At 54.1% G+C, this 26842-nt stretch overlaps 1 protein-coding gene across 5 annotated transcripts; it reads right to left on the bottom strand.

The window, feature by feature from the left end:
• On the bottom strand, positions 1-26842 carry KLHL22 (kelch like family member 22). Of its 5 annotated transcripts, none has more exons than XM_067015895.1 (8): positions 26547-26584; positions 23604-23869; positions 19619-19686; positions 18112-18277; positions 15006-15724; positions 10469-10661; positions 2957-3190; positions 1-908 (listed from the first exon to the last, which is right to left on the bottom strand). In XM_067015895.1, exons 3-8 carry the CDS (start codon positions 19660-19662, stop codon positions 543-545), a joined length of 1722 nt encoding a protein of 573 aa, XP_066871996.1. In that variant the 5' UTR covers positions 19663-19686; positions 23604-23869; positions 26547-26584; the 3' UTR covers positions 1-542. The 5 variants fall into 5 exon arrangements, with proteins under 5 accessions (XP_066871996.1, XP_066871997.1, XP_058897123.1 ...); XM_067015896.1 differs by having other exon boundaries at positions 18112-19104; positions 26547-26576; XM_059041140.2 differs by lacking the exon at positions 19619-19686 and having other exon boundaries at positions 26547-26842.

Raw genomic sequence — 26842 nt, forward strand, 5'->3', positions numbered from 1 at the left:
TCTTGTAAGATGATTTATTTCATTTATCAACAACATGGGGTCCGAAAAGCCCAGCTACAGGGCATTATTTTATCACAGAATCAGCCTCAGGCAACCTGATGGATCTCTCTCCCTCTCCGCCCCGGGAGCTGCTGGGCAGGCAATGGGCTCAGCCCGGCCCCTCCCTGCCAACGAGAGGGACAAGATGTGCCCTGGCCCCCTCACCAGGGGCCAGTTCCCAGGTCCCTTGGGAGAAGGGCACCCTCTCGGCCCAGTAGGGACCAGAACCAGGGAGCAGGGAGGCCAGGACAGCTGGTGGCAGCACAGCCCGTCCCTGCTGAGGAGAGAGCGCGGTGAACTTAAGGGGAGCGAGCCCTTCCCGAAGGTTTCCCACTGTGGGGTGATCCACAGCCACAGGTTTGCAGGGCCCCAAAAATACCTGCCAATGGGAGACGGCGGGAGGGAAGGCCGCTGCCAGCCTGGGGACAAGTGCTCCAGGGCAAAGTGCTGTGGGGGGAGCTGGGAGCTACCACCCCCCCACACCCCCCACCTGGCCTGGGACCCTAGTCCTCACTGGAGTTGTCGAACTCCTCCCAGTCAGACACACTCATCACCTCAGAGGCGAAGTCCGGGTCGGCCTGGCTGCGGTCAGGCGTCCCGCGGGGTGGCTCAAGGAGCAGGGACCGCGGCAGGGTGAGCACACAGGCCGCCAGGCCCGAGATGGAGTTGTCCAGCTGCGGGCCCTCCTCCCAGCAGTCCTTCTCCACGTCATAGATGTGCACATAGCCAGTGCGGCTGCCCCGGTTGTGTGAGCGGCCACCCAGCACGTAGATCCTGTTGTCTAGCACAGCGATGCCGGGCTCACCGTGCCCCGCTGGGAGTGGGCAGACAGATGACCACTGTCCGGACTTGCAGCTGTAGCAGGCCACCTGCAAGGCAAGGCCCCAGGCTCACACGAGGCTGAGGGATGCAGTGGGGCTGTGGGCAAACGCACCCCCAGAGGAAGGGCTCGGGCCAGGCTGACACTCTGGCCCCTCAGCCCCACAGGCTGTGGCCCCAGGCGTGTAGGCATCTCCCAGTTGGCCTAGGGGTGCCAGCTCACTCCCCTCCACCATTGAAGCTGAAGACTCAGACCCCATGTGCACCCAGCAATGGGAGAGGTGCAGATAAAATAAGGAAACAGGTGCTTGCTAACTCATGATGACCATCAACATTCTCTTGGGGGATCCCTGGCAGTCCAGTGGTTAGGACTCGGTGCTTTCACTGCTGGGGCCTGGGTTTGATCCCTGGTCAGGGAACTAAGATCTCACAAGCCATGCAGTGCAGCCAAAACAAAAACAAACAAACAAAAAAACACACCTCTTCTCTTCAAAATTACTCCAAACAGTAAACAAATACATGGGAAAATGTTCAGCCTACCAGTAATCCAAGAAATGCAAAATAAAACATCAGGGACAAATTGTCAGCTGTTAACCAGCAGCCACTGGGGAAGAAAAGGCACAAGCCCGCGGCTGGTGGAGGCGTGGTGAAGCTGTCCTGCTGTGCACCTGTCTGACCAGCCAGCACAGCAACGTGCAAAATTGTCAAGAGCCACTCGGACGCTACCCTCTGACTCAATGATGATCCCCTCCAGTTCTCCAGCTGCGAGGAGGAATGGCCTTCAAAGGAGCCTGTGCCCAGATCTCTGGGACTTGTATTACTTTACATGGCAAGAAGAACCCTACAGACTCATTAAGGTGGGGACATGGAGATGGGAGATTATCCTGGATTTTCGGGGGGACCCACTTAGTCACACAAGCCCTTGGAAACAGAAGGGAAGGTCTGATGCGGGCTGAAAAGGGAGGGGAAGCTGCCACTGCTCGCTTAGAAGAGGAAGGGGCCTGACCTGGGGGACGTGGAGTCTTTTAGAAGCCGAGAAGGGCTTCAGCCCACAGCAGCCAAGGAATTGGGACCTGAGTCCTACAACCACAGGGAACTAACTCCACCAACACCCTAGGTGAGCAGGATGTGGATCCTCCCCAGGCCCCACAAAGGAAAGACCGCTGGATTGTCGTCTGTTGAGAGCCACAGACATGTAACACATTTGTGTTGATTTAAGTGGCTAAATTTGTGGTGATCTGTCCCGGCTACAATAGAAAACGAAAATGCTAGAGCCCAATGGTTCTCAACACTGGAGGATCCCACCCAGGAACTTCCATCTCGGTGTCTGGGAGGGGCCAGAGAATCTGCATTTCTTATGAGTTCTCATGTGATGTGGGTGCTGCTGGCCCAGGGACCACACTCAGAGAACCACTGCTCTCACCTCAGGAAATACCCCAAAATACCCAAAAGCTCTATAAAACAAATATTACTTGAAATGTTACCTGGAATAGCCACAACTTGACCAACCCAAACGTCACCAGTTTGATGGAATTCTGCACAGCCACTGGGTGGGGTGGGAGTGGGGTGGTCATCAAACTAGAAGACACGCCCACAACAAACTTGAGCCAGAAGCCAAATGGGATGATGCTCTTTGAGTAAAATTAAGTGGAAACCACGCACAGGTAGGAGGGCTGAAGCTAGTGGCACAGGGCCAGGTTATGGGAGTTTTTCCTCACCCTTCTCCATTTTTTCAAAGTTCTGCAATGTGGTTATATTAACTTTATGTAATTAAAGTTTTTAATAAAGACAAGTGAAACTCTTCCGTGTGATACTCTAATGGTGAATACATGCCATCTGTCTAAACCCACAGAAAGTGCATCACCAGGAGTGACCCCAGGCCAGTGTAGGGTCATCGGTTATAACAATGACACCCTCTGATGGATGCTGAGCCTTGGGAGGCCGTGGTGTGTAGGGGCCGAGGGCACACGGGAAATATTCCTGCTCAACTTGGCTGTGAGCCTAAAACTGTTCTAAAAAATAGTCTGTAACAAGGGAAAACCCCACACATGGCAATTTTTATCGGTGACAAGCGGAAGGTGGGCACCCCGCCGCTCACCTGGTGCACGTCCCTCCTGTAGCCCGCGTCGTTGTTGCTGCCCCCGACCACGTACAGCTTGTCCAGGAGGGTGGCCATGCCATGCCAGGCCCGCCGCACCGGCCCGTCAGCCAGCGTGTGCCAGGTGTCGCTGCCCGGGTCGTAGCAGTGGGTCTCCTTCAGGTAGTCCTCCCCCCGGCGGCCGCACGTGATGTACATCTTCCCATCCAGTGTGGCACCCGCGTGGGCGTACACCTGTGGGCCGGGAGAACCGGGGGTGTGCGTGTTCGTGCACGTGTGTGCTCGTGTGTGTGTGCAGCCCTGCCGACTTCCTCCTCACCGTCTGACTGGATCTTCCCTGGGCACACCATCCTTGTCCCCCACCCAACCTCTTCCCAGAGGAAGATGATTCAGGGCCTTGAGGTGACGCTGGGCTTCTGCAAGAGGAAGAACAGAATCTGTCTTTCCCCTGCCCCTAAAGGTGACAGCTGCATGGGGACCCAAAGGAAATCAAAGCCTTGTCTTCAGTGAGGCCCTTGGTCGCCTCCACCTTTCCCCCACTCCCGACTCCACTTTCAACATGTGCTTGTTTGGGGCTTCTGTGGGGGCGCAGTGGTTAAGAATCCGCCTGCCAATGCAGGGGACACAGGTTCGAGCCCTGGTCCAGGAAGATCCCACATGCTGCAGAGCAACTAAGCCTGTGCACCACAACTACTAAGCTTGCGCTCTAGAGCCCGCGAGCCACAACTACTGAGCCCACACACCACAACAACTGAAGCCTGCGCGCCTACAGCCTGCGCTCCGTTAACAAGAGGAGCCACCACAATGAGAAGCCCATGCACTGCAACGAAGACTAGCCCCAGCTCGCCTCAACTAGAGAAAGGCTGCACACAGGAACAAAGACCCAACGCAGCCAAAAATAAATAAATAAAAATAAATTTTTTTAAAAAACCTGCTTGTTTGCAATTAACAAATAATATGACCTGGTGAGCACAAAAGTGAGATGCAAAATCAAACAAACAGCAGTCTTTAATTATGGGAGAAAACTCACCCCCTACTTTGAATTTTGGTCCTCAACCTCACCTCTGCTTTCCACTGCACCCGGGAGGCACACCCTCTCTGCCCAACCGGCCCCACTGCCTCCAGGCACCCCCTCACAGCCCACCAGGGCTTCCTGCTGTGGCCCGTGTGCTCTAATGGCAGAGATATCCTGCAGGGCCGGGAAGCCCCAGAGCCTGTGTTACAGGGCTGGTCCCTGACACCCAGGCTGTGGGTAGCACAGCAAGGGGCTGGAGAGGTGGATGGGGCAAAGGACAGGGGACAGAGCAGTGGGCAGGAAACACACCATGGGGCTAGGTCTTCTCCCACCAATGGTGGGCATCTGGGGAGGTGGTTTTTTTTTTTTTTTTTTTTTTTTTTTTTGCGGTATGCGGGCCTCTCATCGTTGTGGCCTCTCCCATCGCGGAGCACAGGCTCTGGACGCGCAGGCCCAGCGGCCATGGCTCACGGGCCCAGCCGCTCCACGGCATGTGGGATCCTCCCGGACCAGGGCACGAACCCGTGTCCCCCGCATCGGCAGGCGGACTCTCAACCACTGCGCCACCAGGGAAGCCCAAGGTGGTTTTTTTTTAACTAAAGTTTCCATCTTGAGGTAAGTGTAGATCCACATGTAACTGTAAGAAATACAACCACCCTGCATCCTTCACCCTGACTCCCCGGGGGAAGAGCTTGTGGGCCTCAGCACAACATCACAGCCTGGGTGCTGATGTCGGCTCCATTAAGACACAGGAAGTTTCTGTCTCCCTCTTTACAGTCACATCGACTCCCCACCCCCCAGTCCCTGGCAACCACCACCTGTTCCCCACGTTGTCGTTTCCAGAGTGTGGCTTGAATCGGATCATGTGGTATGTCACCTCTGTGACAAGCTGCCCATGTCGATGTGCAGACCCAGAGTTCCTCTCCAAGTGATGCTCTGCACCGTGTAACTGCCTGTTTGGTGAGCCTCTCGCCCGTGGAAGGACATCTGACTGGTCTCCAGTTTCTGGCTGTTACCAATAAATCTGCTGTAAGTATCTGTGTTCAGAGAAGTTTTTGTTTCTCTGGGGTAAATGTCCAGGATGGCGACTGCTGGGTCACATGGCAGTTGGAAGTTAACTGCACCTAGTACTGTCACATTTACCATTTCAGCCACTCGACAGGTGGTCTCCCCGCTGTGGCGTCCAGTCTGCATCCCGTAACTGCACCTCTACATCCTCCCCATTGTAGTGTCTCCTCCCGTCTTCTGCCTTCTTTCCAGTGGGTCCCTGTGTGTTTCCCAACAAGTTTGGAGGGTTCTTTACACATATTAGATCCTAGTCCTCTGCCAGGTTCTGGTTTGCAAACATTTTCTCTCATGCTGCAGCTTCCTCTCATCCTCCTAACAGGGCTTCTGCAAAGGTCTGCAATTTTGATGAAATCCAATTTATCATTTTTTCTCTTTATGGGTCATGCTCTGGGGAGTCAAGTCTAAGTACTCACTGCCTAGCCCCAGACCCCGAATATTTTCTTCTATTTTCTCTAAATTCTGTGGAGTTTTGTATTTTACATAAGTCCGTGCACCATTCTGAGTCAATTTTTGTGTAAGGTGAGACTTGGGTCCATGTCCATTTTCTTGCCTATAGATGTCCAGCTGCTCCAGTACCACTTGTGGAAAGGTAATCCTTCCTCCATTCAACTGCTTTTGCATCTTTGTCGAAACTCAAATGGGCATGTTTCTGTGGGCCTATTTCTGAGTTCTCATTCTGTGCCACTGATCTTCGGGTCTATCCCTCTGCCAACACCACAGTCATAATTACTGTATCGAGTATATATGTAGTAAGGCTTAAAACCAGGTAGATGTGGAGTCTTCCCACTTTATTCTTCTTGAAAGTTACTTGAAGTATTCTAGATCCTTTGCCTTTCCATATAAATTCCAGAATCTCATCTACACCTACAAAAGCTCTTGCTGGGATTTTCATAGGAACTGTGTTGTATACCATATATTAATTTGGGAAGAACTAACATCTTTGAGTCTTGGAATCCATAAACATATGTTTCTCCATTTACTTACATCTTCTTTTATTTCTTTCATCAGCACCTATACTTTTCAGCATATAAATCCTAAAAATGTTTTGTTGGATTTATACCTAAGCATTTCATTTCTGAGCAATTGTAAATGGTGTTGTATTTTTAATTTCAGCGTCAACGTGTTCATTGCTAGTATACAAAAATACAGTTGGTTTTTATACATTTATATCACATCCTGCAATCTTGCTAACCTCACTTATTAATGCAAGAATTTGGGGGGGTACATTTAGACTTTTTGACAATTTTGTCATCCGTAGAGTCAGTTTTATTTCTTCCTTTTCAACCTGCGTGCCTTTATTTTCTTTTCTTGCCTTATTTCACTGGCTACACCCTCCAGAACTGTGATAAGACTGGTGAGATAAGACATCTCTGCCCTGTTCCTTACCTTAGGAGAAACAGAAAGCATTCCATTCAGTCCTCACCAGTAAGTATAACGTCAGTATAACGTCGTGGTGGGAGTTTTGTAGATGCTCCTCATCATGTTGAGGTAATTCTTCTGTTATTTTTTTCCATTGTTACTTTGTGAGAGTTTGATAATGAATAGATGCAAAATATTATAAGATCCTATTTCTGCTCTGATATGATCACGTAGCTTTTAATATGGTGAATTACACCGACTGAATTTCAAATATGGAACCAGCCTTTGGTCATGAATTTCTTTTGTGGGGAGAGGAGCTTCTATTTGCTAATATTTAGTTAAGAACATTCATATATATGTGTATCTATGACAGACTTGTTCTTTTGTGGGGGGACAGTTTTATCTGGTTTTGGTATCAGGGTAATATTAACTTCAGAAGATGAACTGGGAAGTATTCCCCCTCCTCTATTTTCTGGGGAAAAAAATCATGCAGAATTGGTATTAACTTTTCTTTAACTGTTTGGTAAAATTCTCCAATTAAACTATCTAGGCCTGCAAATCATTTCCTTAACAAGTATAGGTCTATTCAAATTCTACTTAGTCTTCTGTGAGTCGTAGTAGGTTGTGTTTTTTGAGGAACTGGTCCATTTCATCTTAGTTGTCGAATTTACACACATAGAGTTGTTCACAGTATCCCCTTTATTATCCTTTTGACATCGGCAGGGTTTGCAGTAATGCTCCCGTTTCATTCTTGATATTTTAAATTGTCTTCTCTTTCTTCTTTGTCAGTCTTCCTAGAAGTTTATCAATTTTATTGATCTTGTGGAAGACCTAGTTGTTTCACTGACTTTCTCTGTTTTTCTGCTTTTAACTTCATTGATTTCGGCTCTGGTATTTATTATTTCTTTTCTTCTTCTTGCTTTGGGTTTCACTCTGCTCTTATTTTTCTTTTTCTAGATTCTTGAGGAAGGAGCTTAGATTACTGATTTAAGATTTTTTTTTCCTTCCCTAATGTATGCTTTTAGTGCTACAAATTTCCCTCTCAGCACAGCTTTAGCTGGGGTGCCACAAAATTTGACATGTTGTCTTTTATTTTTTAAAAAAATAAAATATTTATTTACTTATTTTGCTGCATTGGGTCTTTTTTATTTTTTTTTGTCTGCGTTGGGTCTTTGTTGCTGAGCACGGGCTTTCTCTAGTTGTGGTGAGAGTGGGCTACTCTTTGTTGCAGTATGCGGGCTTCTCACTGTGGTGGCTTCTCTTGTTGCGGAGCATGGGCTTCAGTAGTTGTGGCACGCAGGCTCAGTAGTTGTGGTGCATGGGCTTAGTTGCTCCGCAGCATGTGAGATCTTCCCGGACTAGGGCTCAAACCCATGTCCCTGCATTGGCAGGCAGATTCTTAACCAATGCGCCACCAGGGAAGCCCTGCATTGGGTCTCAGTTGCAGCATGCAAGATCTTCGTTGTGGCATGTGGGATCTTTCATTGCGGCGCCCAGGCTTCTTTGTAGTTGTGGTGCATGGGATTAGTTGCCCCGTGGCATGTGGGATCTTAGTTCCCCGACCAGGGATCAAACCCGAGTCCCCTGCACTGGAAGGTGCATTTTTAACCACTAGACCACCAGGGAAGTCCTGACATGCTGTCTTTTCATTTTCATTCAGATCAAGGTATCCTCAGGTCCCCCGAGCCCTAGCTGGTCTGCCATCTTCTTTCAACCTTTTTGAGTCTTCTGAGTTTGTTTTACACATAACGTCCAGAGTTCTGTGTTGTACTGAGCAGGAGAAACCAAGGACACATCTACTCTACCTTTCTGAAGGTGCAAGTTCTCTTGGAAGGTTTTTAATGAGCAGAGAAGGGCTTCTGCCGAGACCTCCTTCCTCTCCTCCAAAAGCATGGGATGGCCAGGCTCAGGTCTGGGCCATGCAAAAGAGAACCTCTGACTGGAGGACTCTGCCTGCTGCTGGGGTAGGGAGCTCTCAGTCCACTGGGGGCACATCAGTGACCAGTTCCTAAGGATGCCACGTGGGTGGGACCCTGAGAGATGGGAGGGGAGGGGAGGGGAGCCTGCCTCTCTGCACCTCCTCTGGCATGGCACTGCCCCTGCTCCTGAGCTGATCACCCCACCCATGGCCAGCACCGCCTATGTCCATCTCTAGGCTGACATCCCCGAGCCTGGCTTCCAACCGAATGTCCCCAGCATCTCATGTTTGTCACTTTCCAGATGGAGCCCCTCCTTTCCTGTTCACTCCCAAGCCCACCTGTGCTCTGGGGGAGCGGCCTAGCCACCACCCAGCTGTTCACACGGGTGGCCTGGGAGTCTCCATGGCCTCTCATCCCTAACCCATCAGCAAGTCTAGTCAGTTTACCTCCAAGCGACACATCGAATCTGCCTATCTCCCTCGTCCCCCACAGCCTCCACCACCCTCACCTCTGTCCAGATCACCCAAGTGCCCTGGCCCTGCTCCCCTAACACCCTCTCTTCACATGCACTCCCCATGCTTCCCCTCTTCCTCCCAGCCTGGAAGGTCCTTCCTGCCTCTCCCAATGGCTGCCTGTCTTCCGTGGATCTGGTCTCACTGACATCTCCTCAGACGGACCCTCCCCAAACAGTCCAGCGAGGTCCATCCTGCTGGAGCCCCTCTTTAAGCACCGCTCAGCTCGGTCCTCAATGTTCTTTACTCATCTGTTCAGTGGTTGAGAGTGGTCTCTCCCACTAAGTTGCAAACACCATGGGAGGACCTGGCCACTTTTTATCACCACTGGATCCCCAGGACTTGGTACCCAGAAGGTACTTAATAAATAGCTGCTGAAGGAACGAATGGACGAAGGAAGTTAGGAACCTGGACACCAGGGAGAAGCCGGCTGAAGGCTGAGGCTGCCCCTCTGTGGCTACGCTGAGAAGTGCAGCCTCCCCGCCGTCCAGACAAAGAGCCCCTGGAGCCCCTCCCCCACTCCCCTCCAGGACAGAGCTCAGGGTCCACTACTGCCCACTAGGTCTCAAGGACCCCTGGTCTTTCCCAAGAAAAACCTGCCCTCTTCTCCTGAACAGGTAGGGAGTGCCCTCCAGAGGGGCTTCCTCCCCAAAGAGGCCAAGGAGCAGGGGGCAGGCTGGCTTTCCTTGCCTGGGAGGAACTGCGGTGGGAGACCCTGGCCATCCTTGGAGCCTTGCAGACTGTGGAGAGGAGCTGGGCCCATCAGGGAGACCCCTGGGTCCCGAAGTTGGAGTCTAAGGCCCTGGGGCTCGGGAAAGGGTGAAAGGTGGGGAGGGGAGGGGAGGGGAGGGGACTGGGAGGGGACTGGGAAGGGAGGGGAGGGAAGAGGGTCAGGGAGGCAGGAGCTCCTGCCAAGGCCTTGGAGCCAGTTCAGCGGAGCCCGGAGGAGAACCATCCTCTCCGCTGGGGGAGTCAGGGTGTCCAGCGGTGCTCACAGGCACTGGGACCCGGGGTGCAGCAGGGACCAGCAAGGCCCCCTAGTTTGGGGGCCAGGGTCTCACCGCAAGCCCATAAGGTGAGAGAGGTACCCCCTTAAAGCATCACTTTTGCACAATGGACGTATTTTTCACATCTTCAAGCTGGAACAAACCGAAGTATTGTGTAGGAAACACATGATTAAAAAGAAAAAAAAGTTAAAACATAACTTCTAAAGTGTTTCTGGCTTCTTGAAGGCCCCGTCCTTGTGGGGGTTGTGGGGGGTGGGGGGTGGGGGGGAGGTCTGAGGCCGCTGGGCCCTGCCTCTTGCATCCCTCAGGTTTGACAACATCTCTGGACTTGTTCCAGCTCATCTCAGCTGTGCTGAGGAAGAGAAGGGGAAGGCTTCTGTCCACATTTGACTGCAGGGTTAAAGCAGCTACCCAGGGCCAAGGTGGCGAGACCCAGATGGGGGTGGAATTCTGGGGAAAGAAGTCTCTCCCGAGGCGGCTGGCTCAATCTCAGGAGTCCCTGACCCCAATCTTAGGGCACAGTCCAAGGAGGGAAGAGGGCTCTGATCATCGGCCGGTTTCCCTGGCTGTGCCTCCTGCTCCCTCCGCACAGCCCAGGAAGCCGAAGGGCCCCATGGGAGGGGTTTCCTTACCTCCCTCTTGAGCGGGGCCACGTAGGCCCAGGAGTTGGTGGCAGGGTCGTAACGCTCCACAGTGGTCAGGTCATTGTGGTAGTCGCGGCCGGCCACCGCGTAGATGTATTTGCCCACGACGCACACGCACAGGTCGGCGTGCTCCTGCTGTAGCGACTGGATCTGGAACCATCGGTTGTGCCTGGGGTCGTACCTTGTGGGGACAGAGGACAGCATGTCACTGACCAGCCCCTCCCCCAGCGCTCCCTCCCCCCGCCTGGAGGGTGGGGCCCGGAGCCTCCTGGGTTTCTACCTACAGCGCCAGGCCATCTAGATGTGACCTCACGGTGGTTTCTAAACCCTCCACTGTCCACCCCAAGCTGCCCAATGGCTGCTCCTACAGCCACCTCGATCTCACCTGTCTCACCACAAAATCTCCATGGCCCCGCTCTCAATCAGGAACACCCCCAATTATGGCCTCTCGACTGGACGACTGGGCACAACAGCCTCCAGGCCTCCAGCCAGCGCTCCCTCAAGCTGATTGCCAGGCTCCCATCACAGCCCACCTGACCCCTACCCCCCACTGCCTGACCCCCACTCCCCACTGCCTGCGCATCTCCTGTGTGCAGTTCCCGCCCTCCCCAGCAGGATTCCAGGACAGAGGCCCATGAGGAGGGGAGGGGAGAGAAGCTCACCTCTGCTGAGCCCAGCACCATCACCAAAGCTCGCTCTCCTGATGTCGGGCCATCTCCACACCCCTTTCAAGGGGACGCAGCTGTCCCCGTCACAGCCCTGCCTTCACCTCACCCCATCAACCTCCGTAAAAGAGTCTAACCCCCATGCAACAGCTTCCTCTATGGCCCCAGCACGAAGCTGCTCCTCCTCCCAGCCCTGCCCTCTCCTGCCTCCAGAGGGCTTCAGTTTTCAGCCCGGTCTTCTCGGCCATTCAAGGATGGCCCAAGGCCACCCCACATTCCCTTCTCACACTGCTAATGCCCACTGCCACCCCCAGCTAGCTGCTCACCGGTCCCACGTGGACCCCCGGGCTCCCTACATCCCACCCCTCGTTCACCAGCCAAGCCCCTGCTCACACCCAAATCCTCACATGCCTGAGCCCAGCAGCTGAGGCTCTTCAAAGCCCAGACTCAGCCCCTGCTCCAGGCTGGCCCCCTGCCCCATCTCTCCAGGCCCCAGGCCTGGCACCCTGCTGGGCATGAGGCCAGTGTGCTGAGTGGACACAGGTGACCACAGAGCCTCGAGGGCCAGGGTCTGTGAGCCCGAGGCCCCAAGCCCACTCCTCCCCTACCGTGTCCACCCTTCCCCTGGCTCCACGCCAACCCCGCCCCCAACTCCGGCACCACTGGCAGCTGAGCGCTTGCCTCTGGAGCCCCTTCACTCCATGGCCCTTGCACACTTAGAGCCTCTCTCTGATAAGTGTTTATTTCTCCACCATAAGACCAGCTCCGAAGCAGACAGTTTTCTTTGGTCTGTGCCAGATGCCATTTCAGCTTTCACCCCCAAAACAAGTTAAGTGCACTCGACAGTGGCTTCTTCCCACCACAGCCCCTCCCTGCCAGCCGAGAATATAGGAAATGGGCCAAAGGGAGAGAGAGGACAGGCACCTGGGCCACACGGACCCAGGTCTGGGCACATCTGGCCATCAGTTTTACTGTGCCGATGTTCACTCAGCTCCACATCCAATGGGCTTATGCTGCCTGCCTAGAAAAGCTACCTTGAGGGATCACAAGGGTCAAATCACGTGACAAGGGTTCCTTAAAGGACCGTGGTTCATGTTTGTGTTCCCAGAACTGGTGGCGCACCTGGCTCAGGGCAGATCACGCACTGTCCGCTCAGGGAAGGGAAGGAGGGGTGAGGTCACCAGCGGTGGAATCAGTCACTCAACAAACATCACTGCCCCCAACGTGGACCAGCCGTGGCTCTTGGCACTGGCACCCAGGGCCCCCCTTTCCACTGCAGGTTGGGAAACAGGCCAAAGGGAGCAGAGTAGCCAAGTCTCCACATAAGGACAGGTGCCAGGGAGGAGAAGTGACAGAAGGAGACAGCAGGGCTGGGAAGGTGCCTGAGAATGAGTGATCGGACCCTGCCAGCTGGAGGTCCAGCTGGGACAGGCAGCCCAGGGCAGGAAGGCGCCTCCCACAGCCTTCCTGTGCACAATGCTTGTTCACATTTCACATGCGTCTCTTCTGCCCCATTTTCACCAGGGAGACGAGTCCCTCCAGATGCTTCCTCTGGCCTCCTGCCCTCACAAGCTCCCTGGGCTGGGTTCATCTGGATTTGCGGTGTCAGTTAAGGAAACACACACACATACACAAACACATACATACAGACATCACACATCAATAATTCAGACATAACCACAGTTTTGCTGATTTCTTATCTCTCCACCATGTTCTGTATCCCACATTTTCTTCTTTATTGGTTTAATTTTCCACTTTGTCAGAATAAGTCCTCAAGTAATATTTTTTTCCTGAGAGAAATAAACTAAACTATTGCATATAAGGATTCAAATCCTTCAGTCACTTTAATGCTGACTCTGGACCATCCTACTGCAAACTCAGAGGCAAAACCTAGGGTTGGCATGAGAAGGTTCTGAGACCTTATACTTATTGATTGCTCTCGCGTGTTTCCATGACTTAAGCCTTCCCATGATTATTGATGAAGTTCATTACAGCTAGAAACATTTTTTGAACATACTCTAAAATATTAATAGTCATGAAAGCGCCTAAGGACAAAAACAAGTTATCACTCTATGTAGGGTCAGGGCATCTGGCAACATGGACTGGCCACCACCGGGTAGGGGTGCAGAGCTGCAGCTGTGGGAAGGTGCCCTAGCCACGTGGGTGACACAGACGCAATCAAGGAAAGAAAAGAGAAGTGTCATAGCTCAGAGGCAGTGTGCTCTGACAGAGCTACTTTTTCACACGCTACAGCCTGTTGTTAAGTCCCTAACTCCTCAAAACGCAAATGCTAATTTACTGCAAAATCTTGTTTTCTTATATTCTGACAGCCTGTAGACTCTAAGGGTGGTGAACTGAGAGGAAAAGGCAGAGAACCAGACTCTTAACTCAAATTAAGATCCACCTGGCAGTGTCAAGAGTCCACCAGGAGATGAATGAAACTTTCACTCTGTAGAGATGAGACCCCGGGGTCTCCCCACAGCTCACCAGCTGCTCCGCACCGCAGCCTGCCTGGCAGGTCTCCCTGACCCCACCTGCCACAGTGACCCAACCTCCGACTGGAGTCTGAGGCTGTGGTTGTCAATCACGGAGGCTGACACCAGCACCTTCCAGAGTTCTGGTGGGTCTCACAGTACACTTTCACAAAAGGGAAACAGACTGGGTTTGAGAGACAGATGTCAGCAGCTCATGACAGGACAGACTCTGGAGAGTCTGCTTTGAAGATGTGGCCTTGGCCCTCCAGCTGGAAGTGGCAGCCCTTCAAGGCCTGGCAGGAGGGAGGCCTGAACCTGGGACCGCCACCACCGCCCCGCCCCCTGAGGACGCGTCAGGTCAGGGAGACGATGAAGGCATGGTTTCCTCCCTTCTGAACTGGGCCCCCTCCCGTTTGACTACAAAGAGCTGCCAAGCTCTGGGTCTCACCAGTTTGACAAAAGTGATCACTTCCTGGGGTAGGGAGAGCAGAGGAGGCCGACGGACAGGGGTCTCCTCCTGGCTTGGGGTCCCCAGGCTCCCATCCAAGGGGCACGGCCAGGCCTGACCCCACCCCCAAGATGGAGCAGGAACAGGAACGCAGTTGGCTTCAGCTCACCGCTGCCAGAAACAGCTGGCAACCCCTCTCTCTCTGCAGTGACATCTTTCAGTTTGGGGGGGGGCAGAAACTTCCTCCAGGCACTGGACCCTAAGATCAAACCAAAGGACAGGGGAGGGGGCCCTGGAAACCTCCTGGAAGTGGAGGTTGTGGGGATTTGTCCCACTTCCCTTGCTCTGACCAATGAAATGGATTTGTGGGATCCCAGCCTCGCAGACTGACAGAAACCACGGCCTGGGGCCTCACACCCAGCACATGGCTGATGACAGGGCCTGGGGGGTGGGGGGGATTTGGTCTGAGGTTCAGCACTGCCTGTGGGCCTTCTCTGCTCCCCAGGCTGAGGACTGTGCACTCCGGGGAACAGGGCAACAGGAAACCACCCTCCACCAGAAGCCTGTGCAGTTACAAGAGCAGAGTTAAGCGGATAGGCGAGGGGAAGCTGGGACCAGGGATGTGAGAGGAGAGAAAGGCAAGGTGGCCATGCTCCCAGGCCTGGTCCCCTGCTTCCTGCCGCAACACCCCCTTCCAGCCCCTCACCCACAAGATGGTGGGGTGTGCTGAGGGGTGAGGGGGTTTCTGAGGAGGAGTGACAAGAGTGGGAGGAGGCATCACGGGCCCCCTTCCTCATCTCACCACCGTCCACATTCTCCCCATCAACCTGAGCCCACAGAACGGGCGCAGACCTGTTCAAGAGGCTGACGGCGTTGGCTGGTGGCACGTGCCTGGCAGAAGCCACCCTCTGGGCAGCCGCCTGGCCGAGGGCCCCTACCTCCAGCAGCGGGACTCGGCGCGGAAGCCCTGGACATTGTTGTCCCCTCCAATCAGGTACACGAAGTTGTTGAGCACGGCGATGCCCTGGTTGGACATGCGGGGTGCCAGGGAGGCGGTGAAGTGCTTCCACTCCCCCAGCAGCGGGTTCAGGTACTTGGCCTGGTCGCTGAGGACAGTGGATGGCGTGGAGTGGATGCCCCCAAAGCCCACGACGCACTGGAAGTCTGAGCGTAGCTCGGTTTGTGGGCTCTGCAGGCTGGGCTGAAGGCTCTCGTTCCGGTGGTACATGAGGGCTTCAGCCACTGTGTCCCTCAGGGGGCTGGGGTCCAGCTTGTCGTGCAGCTGCTGCAGGACCTCGGCTTCCATGAGGGGGAAGCGCACGGTCTCCAGGAGCTTGGGCGGCTCATGCAGCGGGAGCCGGTCAGCCTGCACCTGCTCCGGAGGGTAGTGGTAGAGCAGGGCACCCTCATACACCTCTGTCTCGCAGGACACCTCCAAGCGGTTGCTGCTCAGGAGGGCATAGACCTTCTCCAGTGGCAGCTGGCGGTACTTGTCAGTCCGTGAGAAGGCCACGAAGTTCTTGAGGATGTAGGCGTCCAGCTGCTCGGTCAGGCGGCTCAGGTCAAAGAGCTCGGCCAGCCGGTAGACGTCAAGGATGTTGTCCTCATCCACCCAGGGCGTGAGGAAGTCACAGCAAAAGTGGATGATCTCGGGGATCTGTGAACAGAACACACACATTCAAGCCCAGGCAAAGCGTCTGGGTGCGGGACCTAGCGTGGGTGGGGCTCACAGGCTCCACTGGCCCCACTTCCCGCCACACTGGACACGCCCGAGGCTCACAGCACTAAGTCTGGGCTTGGAGGTGGTCTCTGAGCCTCAGCCTCCTCGTCTGTAAAACAGGGATGATGTGGTGAGGAACCACCTGACACAGGGCGGACCTCGACACACGCCAGCTGCCTTTTGAAGCAAAAGCAAGGGATCTCGAGAGAGGTGGAAGCAGCAGGACAGCCACCACGCCGCAGGGTGAGGACACCCTGCGATTAGGTAACCAAAGAACCCGGGAGGCAAGGCAAGGGCCCGGGAAGGCTGCTCAGGGGCTGCTAAGTTCTGCAGGAAAACTGGATTTTAGAATTTCTCAAAATGGGAATCCCCCTCTTATCCAGCATCATCAACAAATTCATTACATGTAGACTAACTCTGCTGGAATTTGAAGCTTATTAATAAATGTTTAAAGTCTTTTTATTTTTTCTGGTTCTAGACATTTGGTGCTTGCCAGGTGACATGCTGAAGGCTGAATGGAAACCTGCAAAGTGCCAGGCGTGTGTCTCTCCCACCAGGAACGTCCCCATTGTGCTGCTTCCTTAGGTCCTGAGGGTCTTCACTCGACCATCCATTTCCTCCCAAGCAGGTGCTTCTGCTTGGCCTTTTCTGCCTAAAATATTACCTCTGACCTCTCAGAGGCCAGGAGCTGAGCACCAGGCTCTGGGTGGAAGGTGAGGGCTGACAGCCCTGAATGGGACTGAGGAGCAGCTCCTGAGAATCAGGGACTGTCTTGCCCTCCCTGGCAAGGTCAAGGTCCCTCATCCTTGTCTCAGCGAAGGGACCTCTGGCAGAGAATCTCACCAAGGAATCGCCCGACCTGTCCCGTGCAGGAGGCCCACAAGAGGCCCAGAGAAGGGAACTCATTTGCTCGGGGTGACCCAGTGGATACGGTCTCACCGACACTCAGATCCACGTCCCTGGGGATACCACAAAGGGCACAGCACATGGGGGACAGGCCACCAACAGCCACTGGCTACATGAACAAACATGACCTGGTGAGCCTGTGGACTTGGAACTGTTACGCCAAGTAAAACTTGCTTTAAAAACAACATTGCGGGGCTTCCCTGGTGGCACTATGGTTAAGAATCCGCCTGCCAATGCAGGGGACATGGGTTCAAGCCCTGGATGCCGTGGAGCAACTAAGTCCGTGAGCCACAACTACTGAGCCTGCGCTCTAGAGCCCGGGAGCCACAACTATTGAGCCCACATGCCACAACTACTGAAGCTCGTGTGCCTAGAGCCTGTGCTCCGCAACAAGGGAAGCCACCGCAGTGAGAAGCCTGCACACTGCAACAAAGAGTAGCCTCTGCTCGCCGCAACTAGAGAAAGCCCGTGCGCAGCAAGGAAGACCTAATGCAGCCAAAAATAAATAAATTTATAAAAAACAAACAAACAACAACACTGCATAGAAGCCTGATATGTTAAAAATAAAACAAAACCAAGCCGGGCTGCCCCCAGCACCAGCCATGGCTCTGCCTTGAAGTCTGAGGGGAGGCAGCAGGTCTCTGAGCCAGCGGGTGACAGAGGGAGAAGGGTGGGTTTGGGGAGGTGGTTTGGGGTTGGTGTGCGCGACGGATGCAGCAGAAAGGCAGAGCCCAGCTGGGAGGAAGAAACGGAGAGGAGGAGGCCGGGACAGAGGCGAGGCCAGGGAAACAGAGAACACGGTCACATTCACAAGGACAACTCGTCCAGACATGGACCCAGAGGACGAAGGTGGACACAGAGGAGAGCCGGGAGCTGGCAGAGTGGCTGTGGTGCAGGGAGTAAGGCAGTGTGCGGTGTGCGGGGGGGCAGGGGGGCGTGACGCCGACAGCGAGCACGGGGGGAGAGGTTCTGGGGGCGGCTGGCTACTGGAGGTAAGTGTGGTCCCCAGAGCAGCTATGAGGGGACAGGACATGGGGACAGAGAAACTCTCTGAGTAAAAGAGGGAACTTCTCCTGTGTGAAGGCCTCCCTGGCTCAGCTCCACCTGCCCACCTGCCACTGAGGGTAAAGGCACAGGGCTACTAGGGCCCCGCCATGCAGGGAGCCTCCAGACACCCCCAAACAGGCTGCTTTTCCTACTGCCCCAGACGTGCTCTGACCTCATAAAAGGTCAGGATAAGGAACTCGGCATAAGACATCGTTCCCATTTCAGGATACAAGGGAAAAGCTGTCTTCTGAGCCAAACGAGGAGCCTGCCGACACTCTGGAGAGCAAAGGGCTCACCCCCCACCCTCACACCACTGGGCATCCGGGACCCGTCTGGGCCTGGCTCTGCCTGCCTCAGACCAGGAGCCTCACCTGAAGCTGGCAGGCAGCGACCAGCGTCTCCTGGACGTTGCTCAGGCTGAGTTCCAGCTCGGATGTGTAAATGAAATGCAGGATTTGGCACATTGCATTGTAGGACACACCGTGGATCAGGACTTCTTCCTGCTCCATCTCCTTCAGCCCCCCAGCAAACATGCCTCTGCAAAGGGAAGAAAGGAGATGGCAGGGTTACACCCGTTAGGACGCCAGCCCAGGCCGCAGAGGAGGGGCACCCAGAAGTGCCCACAGCTCCTGACCAAGCTTGGCACCTGTTCTGGAAACGTCCATCTAACGTGCCCCAGGAGCCGCATGTGAGCCTCTGCTGGCAGGACCACGTCCAGCGCGCTTTCTGTTGTGTCCACCCATGCAATTCCTGGGCCACAGCCGCAGCCCAGGACACGCGGTGAAAGGATAAATGAATGGGAAACAAATAGTAAAAGTCCTCCGCTCAGCAGCTCCGTACCCAGCAGCCACTAAATGCCAGGAACCATGCACAGAGCCAATGCGACAACAGTGAAGTGAAGCGGCAGGATCTCTACGTGCATGGAGTTAATGCCAGAGGACAGACACGAAGACACAGGGTACTTCCGGTGGTGGAATCACTGTCAAGGACCACAACAGGGCATCTGACCGAGGAGTGCCCGACGCAGGAGAAGAGTGGGTGGAGAGCGATGGCAGAGGGGCCCACGATGAGGAAAGGCCCAGGGCCAGGAAGAGTTTGCAGGCAGCCAGGCAGCCAGGCAGGCAGGGTAAGGAGGAAGAGGCAGGAGGTGAGCCTGGGCCAGGTCCTGCTACCCCCGGGGCACGGTAGGGTCTGGACCAAAACCAAGGCAAATGAGGTGCTGTCGGTGAGTTGTACACAGGCTTGAGCAGAGGAACTTCAGATCCTGGGCTCCCTGGCCAGAGTGGAGAGGCTGGAGCAGAGGCAGGGAGGCTCCTGCAGGGCTGGGGAGGCCACACGGCTGGGGAGCTGGAGTAGAGACCACCCTGGGGCCGAGAGGAGAGAACAAGCGATGGAGGGAACCCAGGTGAGCACAGGAGGAACCCAGGCTGGGTAGGAAGGGACTTGGCGGGACCGGAGTAAGAGAGGGCAGTGAGAGCCCCATCATGACTCCAACACTGTGGGCGCTCCAGGGCATCCCAGTAGGGGTGTCAGTTAGGTGTTTGAAGGGAGGAGGCTGGCAGTCAGGGGAGGAATCTGGGCTGAAATATGACAGCAACACGGAGATGACAGAGTGGCTATTGTTACATTTTATATCACACACACACACACACACACACACACACACACACTCTCTCTCTCTCTCTCTCTCTCTTTCTCTCCCCCTCTCCCTCTCCCTCCCCCTCTCCCTCTCCCTCTCCCTCTCTCCCTCTCCCTCTCCCTCCTCCTCCTTCTCTCTCTCTCTCAAGACCTAAATTACACGAAAGGGTGCTCTGGTCACCAGCCCCCCTCCAAGGGTGGCACTATCCCCAGAGGCAGTGCCCGCGCCTTAATCCCCACCTGGTTTCGACTTCACAGGACACCTTGGAAACGGCCCCGATCATCCGTACACACAGCGCTGCCCCTCTCTGTAAAGGCGATCACAACTGATTTAACCGTTCCTGCCGGGGTCCACCTGGGTTACTTCTAATCTCCCGTTATTTCTCTCAGTGGATGGCTTTACGCCCATGAGCTGTTGCTCATGTGAACGCCAGGATTAATTTCAGGAGAGCAACAGCTGGGTCAAAGAGTTTCATACACATGCACTTGGATGGCACTGCCCACGGCCTGTCAGGTAGCGCCACCAGTGCGCGGGGAGCCTGCCCCCCACATCCTCTGAACCAGAGGAAGACACCGCTCCAACTGCCAGGAGGCGAGGGAGAAATCTTGTAAACAATGGGACAGAGTTTCTCTTCACAGGTTTAACAGCTGTTTCTATATTCTGTTCCCAACAGTTCAGATGCTTTGCCCATTTTCTGTTAGACTCTATCTTGTCAATTTAAAGAAACTGGAACCTCCATGCATCGGTGGTGGGCATGTAAATTAGTGCAGCTGCTGTGGAACAGTATGGGGTTCCTCAAAAAATGAAAAACAGAATTAAAGAATGTGATCCAAGGAATTCTCTGGTGGCGCAGTGGTTAAGAATCCGCCTGCCAATGCAGGGGACACAGGTTTGAGCCCTAGTCTGGGAAGATCCCACATGCCACGGAGCAACTAAGCCCGTGTGCCACAACTACTGAAGCCCGCGCGTCTAGAGTCCATGCTCTGCAACAAGAGAAGCTGCCGCAATGAGAAGCCCGCGCACCACCACAAAGAGAAGCCCCCACTCACTGCCAACTAGAGAAAGCCTGCAAGCAGCAACAACGACCCAGCGCAGCCAAAAACAAATAAATAAATAAATTTATTTTTTAAAAAATTAACACTACCGATCTGTACACTTAAAAATCGTTAAGGGGCTTCCCTGGTGGCGCAGTGGTTGAGAGTCTGCCTGCCAATGCAGGGGACACGGGTTTGTGCCCCGGTCCGGGAAGATCCCACATGCCACGGAGCAGCTGGACCCATGAGCCACGGCCACTGAGCCTGCGCGTCCGGACCCTGTGCTCCACAACGGGAGAGGCCACAACAGTGAGAGGCCCGCGTAACGCAAAAAAATAAAAAATAAATAAAAATTAAAAAATGGTTAAGATGGTAAATTCTATAGGGTTTTTTTGTTTTTTTTTTTAAAGGATGTTCACCAAGTCCCCAGCAGGCGGGCATAGATAGCACAAACCACAAAGAGAACCCAGGCCACTTCTACTGCCAGGATGTCATAACCAGATTGTCACAAGGTGCCAATGAGCTGCCTCGGATATGAGGTGGGGAGAACATTTCCTGTGCCAGCTTGTACCAGCCCCCAACCCCTCTTCCAAACCTTTGAGGTCAGGTGTGTTTCAGAATTCAGAACGTTTCACCTGGAGAAACCCTTATCTGTGCCACATATGATGTCACGCTGCCCCCCATAGGGTCTGAATCAAATCCAAACACCTCAATATTTCCAAACCAAAATGTACAAAGATCCATGCTAAGTTGGACACATATAAAAGTACCCTCATTATCAGTTCAGGGCGAGTTTTGCGGTTTAATGAATTTCTGCCAAACTTAGACTTTTAAAAAGCTGGCAATGTAGGAGAATCCAACTTCTGCCTCCCCCGTCAAAGATCAACGACTGGACAGACTGGACAGCTATCCACAAACAAAAGAGTTCTGGGAGGGACTTCCCTGGTGGTCCAGTGGGTGAGACTCCATGCTCCCAATGCAGGGAGCCTGGGTTCAAGCCCTGATTAGGGAACTAGATCCCACGTGCCACAATTAAGATCCGGCACAGCATGCATGTATGCATGCATGAATAAATAAGTAAGTAAGTAAATAAATAAATAAATAAAACAGAAAAACCAGCTCCAGGAGACTTCCAGAGGACACTTGACAAGTTTTAGCAACATATTAAAACAAAACAAAACAACTTTGAGTATCAGAGCTTTGAGGTTTGAGTATTATGAACTAGGATTTGCAAGGGAAAACAGTGTGGATGATAAGGAACGTTTATAAATGGTTACCACGGGGGTGAGGTGGGAGGGCAGGGATAAAGTGGTACTCTCCACGATTTCCTATTCCAACAGCATTTCAGCTGTGGCAGTGGATGCTGGATGTGACCACATGCCTGCTGACCTGTCTGTAGATGGCCACATGCCAGGTCGCCTCAGGCTGATTAGGGCCTTGCACTGGAAGAGAGGTTTCCTAACATGCAACCAACTGTCCTTCCACCAACAAGGCCCAGCAGGCGGGGGTCTACTGCTCTATGTGCCCAGGTCTCACTGAGCATTTCACACACTCTGATTCATAAGGAACTACAGCTTTCCGTGTGTTGGCTGGACACTGCTCAGCACCTGGCAGACGCCCCACAGGGCGTCCCCTACAGGGCCCAGCCATGGGCCCACTGCCCTCCAAAGCCCTTCCTTCCACCCCCGCCGACATCAGATATCTTCACCAGCCTCACTGGGAAAAACTCTTCATCATTTCAACCTGAGTCAATAACTGAAATGAAAAATAAGGAAGTAAACACGCTAAAGCTTGGGAATCATCATTTCATATGCACATACCAGAGATGAGTCTGGGTTCTCCCTGGTCCCAGTGGGAGGGGGTGTCATCCTGTACAGTGACCGGGCCTGAGAGGGGAACACCCCTCAGGACAGGCCCACTGGAAGCAGCTGCCAAAGGGCCAGGAATCGCTCCTGGAGGATGTGGGAAGACACAGGAGGTTTCCACCAAGAAGGGAGAGGTGGCGCCAGTAACTGTCCTTTAGGAAGAGGACCGTGACTGTGACAGTGACAGGATGGTCTGCGTGGGGAGAGGAGCTCCACCTGAAGGGCTTTGACGGTGTGTCCAGGAGGCCCTAAGCCAGGAGGACTCCAGTGCTTGACCTTCTGGGCCCTGAGGCCTCCCACAACTCTGCCCTGCCCACTGCCTTGTCTTCTCAAAGCTTGTAAAAGCTGAATCCCCATGAACTGAATGGACACTGTTGTCCCTGGACATGTTTGCTCTAAGGCACCACTAACCACTGGGTCACCCTCTCCATAAACTCCTTCTGGAGAACAGGAAGCACTTAACCATAAAGAAATATTTTGTTCATTAGTTCCTAAAGTTAGAAGATGAGAACTACAAATGAGCCTTGAAGACGAAAGAACCAAACAGAATGGGAGACAGAATAGAGGGTCTCAGGTCTCAAGTGGGATGGTGGCACCAGTTCTGCCCAATGTGCTCAGGGCTGGGCTGGCGTCATATAGGAGGTCTTGAGAAACTCAGGGAACACAGAACCCACAGGGAGGGTGGGAGGCCGAGGCCCAAGGGATGAGGAGGTGAGAGCAAGAGGTGGATGGCCAGGTGAAGGTGCGAACGGAGTGACTCCACATCATGTAGCTGTGTGGACAACATGCATACGGTACTGACCACCTGCCTCGGCCCCCACAGAGGTCCCTGGGCCCGTATGGGCTTCCTGACGGTTTTACAAGAACACTGGGTGGGGCTGAAAAGTCTAAGGCATAAAGCATCATAACGTCTTTTAAAAAAGATGTGTGTTACAAAGGCAGTGAAAGCAAATGAGGCAAAATGGTAACAACTGGTGTCCAGGTGTTTGTGATACTATTCTTTTCAACGTTTCCATAGGTTTGAAATTTTTTAAAATGAGATGATGGGAAGCCAGAGTAAAGTAGAAAGAAAATCTGTTTCATACCAAGATACTGTACTTATAGTAGAAAATTCATTCTAGAAAATACAATATTATAAATAAAGCCAAACATACCGCCTTTAAAAGAAAAAAAAGGGAGCACATGCCCCAGAGATGGGGCAGCTGAGAGACAAACAGACCCCAAGCCCCCTGTGCCTGCGCAGCGAGAAGCGGGAGAAGCCCCGGGGTGCCAAGGTGTCCACCTGGTGGAGCCAGCATCCCTGCTACCTTATTACGCAGACTCACCTGAAGTAATCACAGGATGCAGCCAGCAGGATGCGATGGGCCTCGATGTGCCTCCCCTCCACCACCAGGACCACGTCGAAGAGGATGCCGCTGTTCCGCAGAGCCAGCAGCCCCCGGAGCAGCGCCTGAGAGTGCTGTGCGCTCCGGTAGGTGTTGCTGACACAGTGCGGGTGGGAGGGCTGTGCCGGCAACTTGCAGAGCTGGGCGAACTCCTGCTCCTCCGCCATCCTGACCACCGCTCCCAACCTCAGCACCGCGGCTGTCAGCTGCCAAGACACAGGGGCGAGGAATGAGCCTGGGAGGCAGCGCCAGATGTGCAGGGCTGGCCAGCTGCTTGGGTCCCTCCCCCCTGCTCACCTGTGCTTTCCCCGTGGTCTCAAACATCTAATTCCCTCTCCCCTCCCACTGCTGTCCAAACTCGAGGCCTTCTTCCTCTTGACCTGTGTCCCTTCATTGCCAAGATTCTCCTTTCCATTTTATCTGCTTTAGCATCGCCATGAAACAAAAGGGTTCTAGAGACAGATTGACCCAGGCAGGAAACCCAGCCCCATGGTGGACTCAGTGTGGTGAACCGGAGTGTCAGGCCCCTCAGCTGAGAAAAGGGGACTACAAGCACCCAGCCCCTTGGGGCATTCTCAAATTTCCTAAAGGACGGACACAAAACACCAGCACAGACCAGGTTCTCAAGGGCTCTTCCTCTCTTCTATTGGGAAAGAACACTGGGTCCCCTCTCCCAACAGGAATGGATGCATAAAAAAGACAACAGGCCTAGGTGGTGGTGCAGGGGAGGGTTCCTGGCCCTACCTTCTTTTACTGACATTTTGAGTCAAGCACTGTAACTTCAAGTAAATTTGGTACATTCAAGATTGTCTGCCTCGTCTTTTAAATTCAAGCTTAACTTCTAATAACTGAGTCAATATGTTCAAAAAAATGCAAACTGATTTGAACAGGAGCCTCAGAAACCCCATGAGTAAAACCAACTACTGCACATTCTGGCCAAGCACTCCAAGCCAACCACAAGTTACTGTGGACAGCTGGCTGCTCCAGGTCAGGGGGCAGCCAGTCCTGCACCGAGCTGTGGGGTCGAGCTGTGCACTCTCCAGGCCACAGCACTGCCAGCCAGCAGACCACTTGCCACATCTTCCTTCCCCACCTCACGTTCCTCCACTATCCCCTCCCCAAATGTGCTTCTTTTTCAATCCCCTACTGGACCCTTGAAAGAAAAAATGAAAAATAGACTCTACTATAAAACAAAAAGGTATACTGTATTATGAAACTTAAATTCCCCTCCCACTTATGCTCCGTAACCAGATCCTCTCCCAGAGGAAGCTATTCTACTTTCCTGTCACCCTTCCAGGTAGCACCGATGCATTTGCAGGCAGAGCTGTAGAACAAAATTTCCCCCTTTTTATTAGCTTTTACACATGATAACCTCGAATCCCACCTACAGTCCATTGTATGTATAACCATAATTTATTTAACCAATCCTTTTCAGAGAGACATTTGGGTTTCCTTCAATTGTTTGCTGTTGCCAACAGTTCTGCACTGAAAGTCACTGAGATCTGCCATACATGTAGCAGTTAAATGAGGAACATTTACTAGATATAGAACTGCTGGATCATCTTAATTTGAATGTGCAGTTGACATTTCAATAGATATTTCCAAATTGCCTTCCATAGAGGTTGTACCAATTTATTCTCCATGGGCAAAGTATGAGAACCCGATTGCACCACTGTCTAGCACACCAATAGCGTTGTTGGGTTTTTTTAAATCTTTGCTGACTTAGATGAAAAACACATTTCACAGTGTAACTTCGTTTTGGTAATTCATAAAATTTCAAAAAATAAAATATTAAGTTGAATGTTGCACATCTTTTGCGATTCCCTTCCCATGCCTGTTTTTCTGAAATAAAAAATGTTCTTGGGGGCTCACTCTATGGCACCCTCGACCTCCTATTCATTTTACCCAGGTTCCTCTATGATGAAGCCCTTCCCTAAATTAACTACCCTTGGCCCCATAACGTCCCCGGTTCTAGTCATGGCAAGCAGGGCGCTGCGTTCAGTGCTGTTCAGTTCAGAGGTAGCAGGAAGGAGGCTTTATGTCCCAAGTAGATACAAACTGGAAGAAGTAAAATGAATTTTCATGAATTCATGGATGACAGAGTCGGAAGCATCTCTGAACAATGTTCAACTCAACACAATTTACTGAGTAGGCACCCTCAGTGCTCTTCAGGGCCCCAAACAGTGTCTGCCCTCCACGAAGCCCAGTCCCTGGAAGCACGAAGCACGGTCTGCAACAAAGGGAAAGGGGGTCCCACTTCCCAGGGGACGGCCCTTAGCTTCGGGTGCGGATGGGACGCGTTCTGGACCATCGCGGCGCGGAGGCCGGAGCGGGTCAGGGACGCGCCCGGGCGAAAGGCGCTGGGCTCGGGGCCGGGGTGGGAGTGGGCCGACCAGCGGCTGGCGCTCCGGGCCGAGGCGTCGCACTGACAGCGCGGCCGCCGGGTCCTTCGGGGTCAGTCCGTACAGCAAGCGGGAGCCGAGCGGCCGGCTGAGGGGCCGAGGCTGGTATGCCGGGGTCCAAGGTCGCGCCAGGGGGACGGCGCCCGACCGGCCGCCTGTTGCAGGGCCGACGGCGCAGCGCCGGGGCCGTGGCCCCGAAGGACGCGCGCGGACCCGTGGGGGCGACAGGCCCACCCAAGGCCCGGACGCCGGCGTCTCCGCGGCCCCTCAGCTGCGACCCCGCCGCGCCCGGGGGTCCCGCCCGCCGCCCCCGCCACGTCAGGCAGCGGGCTCGCCTCAGGCCGCCGCCCCCACCCCGGCCCTGTCCGCGCCCGGCCCGCGCCCCAGCCCGCGTCCTCCCGCGCCCGCGTCCCGTGCGCCCGGCCCGAGGCCGGCCCCGGCCCCGCGCTGAGATACCCGCCGGCCCGCGCTTGCCGCTCACCTGGCGCCGCCGCACGCTGAGGCCGCACTCGTGGAGGCGGGGCGGGGCGCGCGAGGCGGGGCCTCGGGCGTCACGTGGCCGCACTGCGCAGACGCCGGACGATCGCGGGTGGAGGCGGGGCGGGGCGGGGCGGGGGGCGTGGCCCTGTCAGGGGCGGGGCGAGGCGGAGAAGGACGGGGGCCTGGCGGAGGTGGGGGCTGAGCCGAGGGAGGGGCCCTGGTGGAGGCTAGACTCCCTGGAGGCTGAGTCTCCGCTCGCTTCCCGACCCCGGCGCCGGGCGCGGCAGAACGCAAAAA

The sequence above is a fragment of the Kogia breviceps genome, chromosome 15 (genome assembly GCF_026419965.1).
Source record: "Kogia breviceps isolate mKogBre1 chromosome 15, mKogBre1 haplotype 1, whole genome shotgun sequence".
Classification (NCBI taxonomy): Eukaryota; Metazoa; Chordata; class Mammalia; order Artiodactyla; family Physeteridae; genus Kogia; species Kogia breviceps.

Excerpts from the sequence above, each read along its gene's own strand:
- KLHL22 (XM_067015894.1), bottom strand. The coding sequence starts at position 25,642 with ATGACTAGAACCGGGGACGTTATGGGGCCAAGG. Across the intron at positions 23,870-25,609 it reads GGGACGTTATGGGGCCAAGG|CTGACAGCCGCGGTGCTGAG; the intron begins GTAGTTAATTTA and ends GTGTCTTGGCAG. Across the intron at positions 15,725-18,111 it reads TCGCTGCCTGCCAGCTTCAG|ATCCCCGAGATCATCCACTT; the intron begins GTGAGGCTCCTG and ends TTCTGTTCACAG.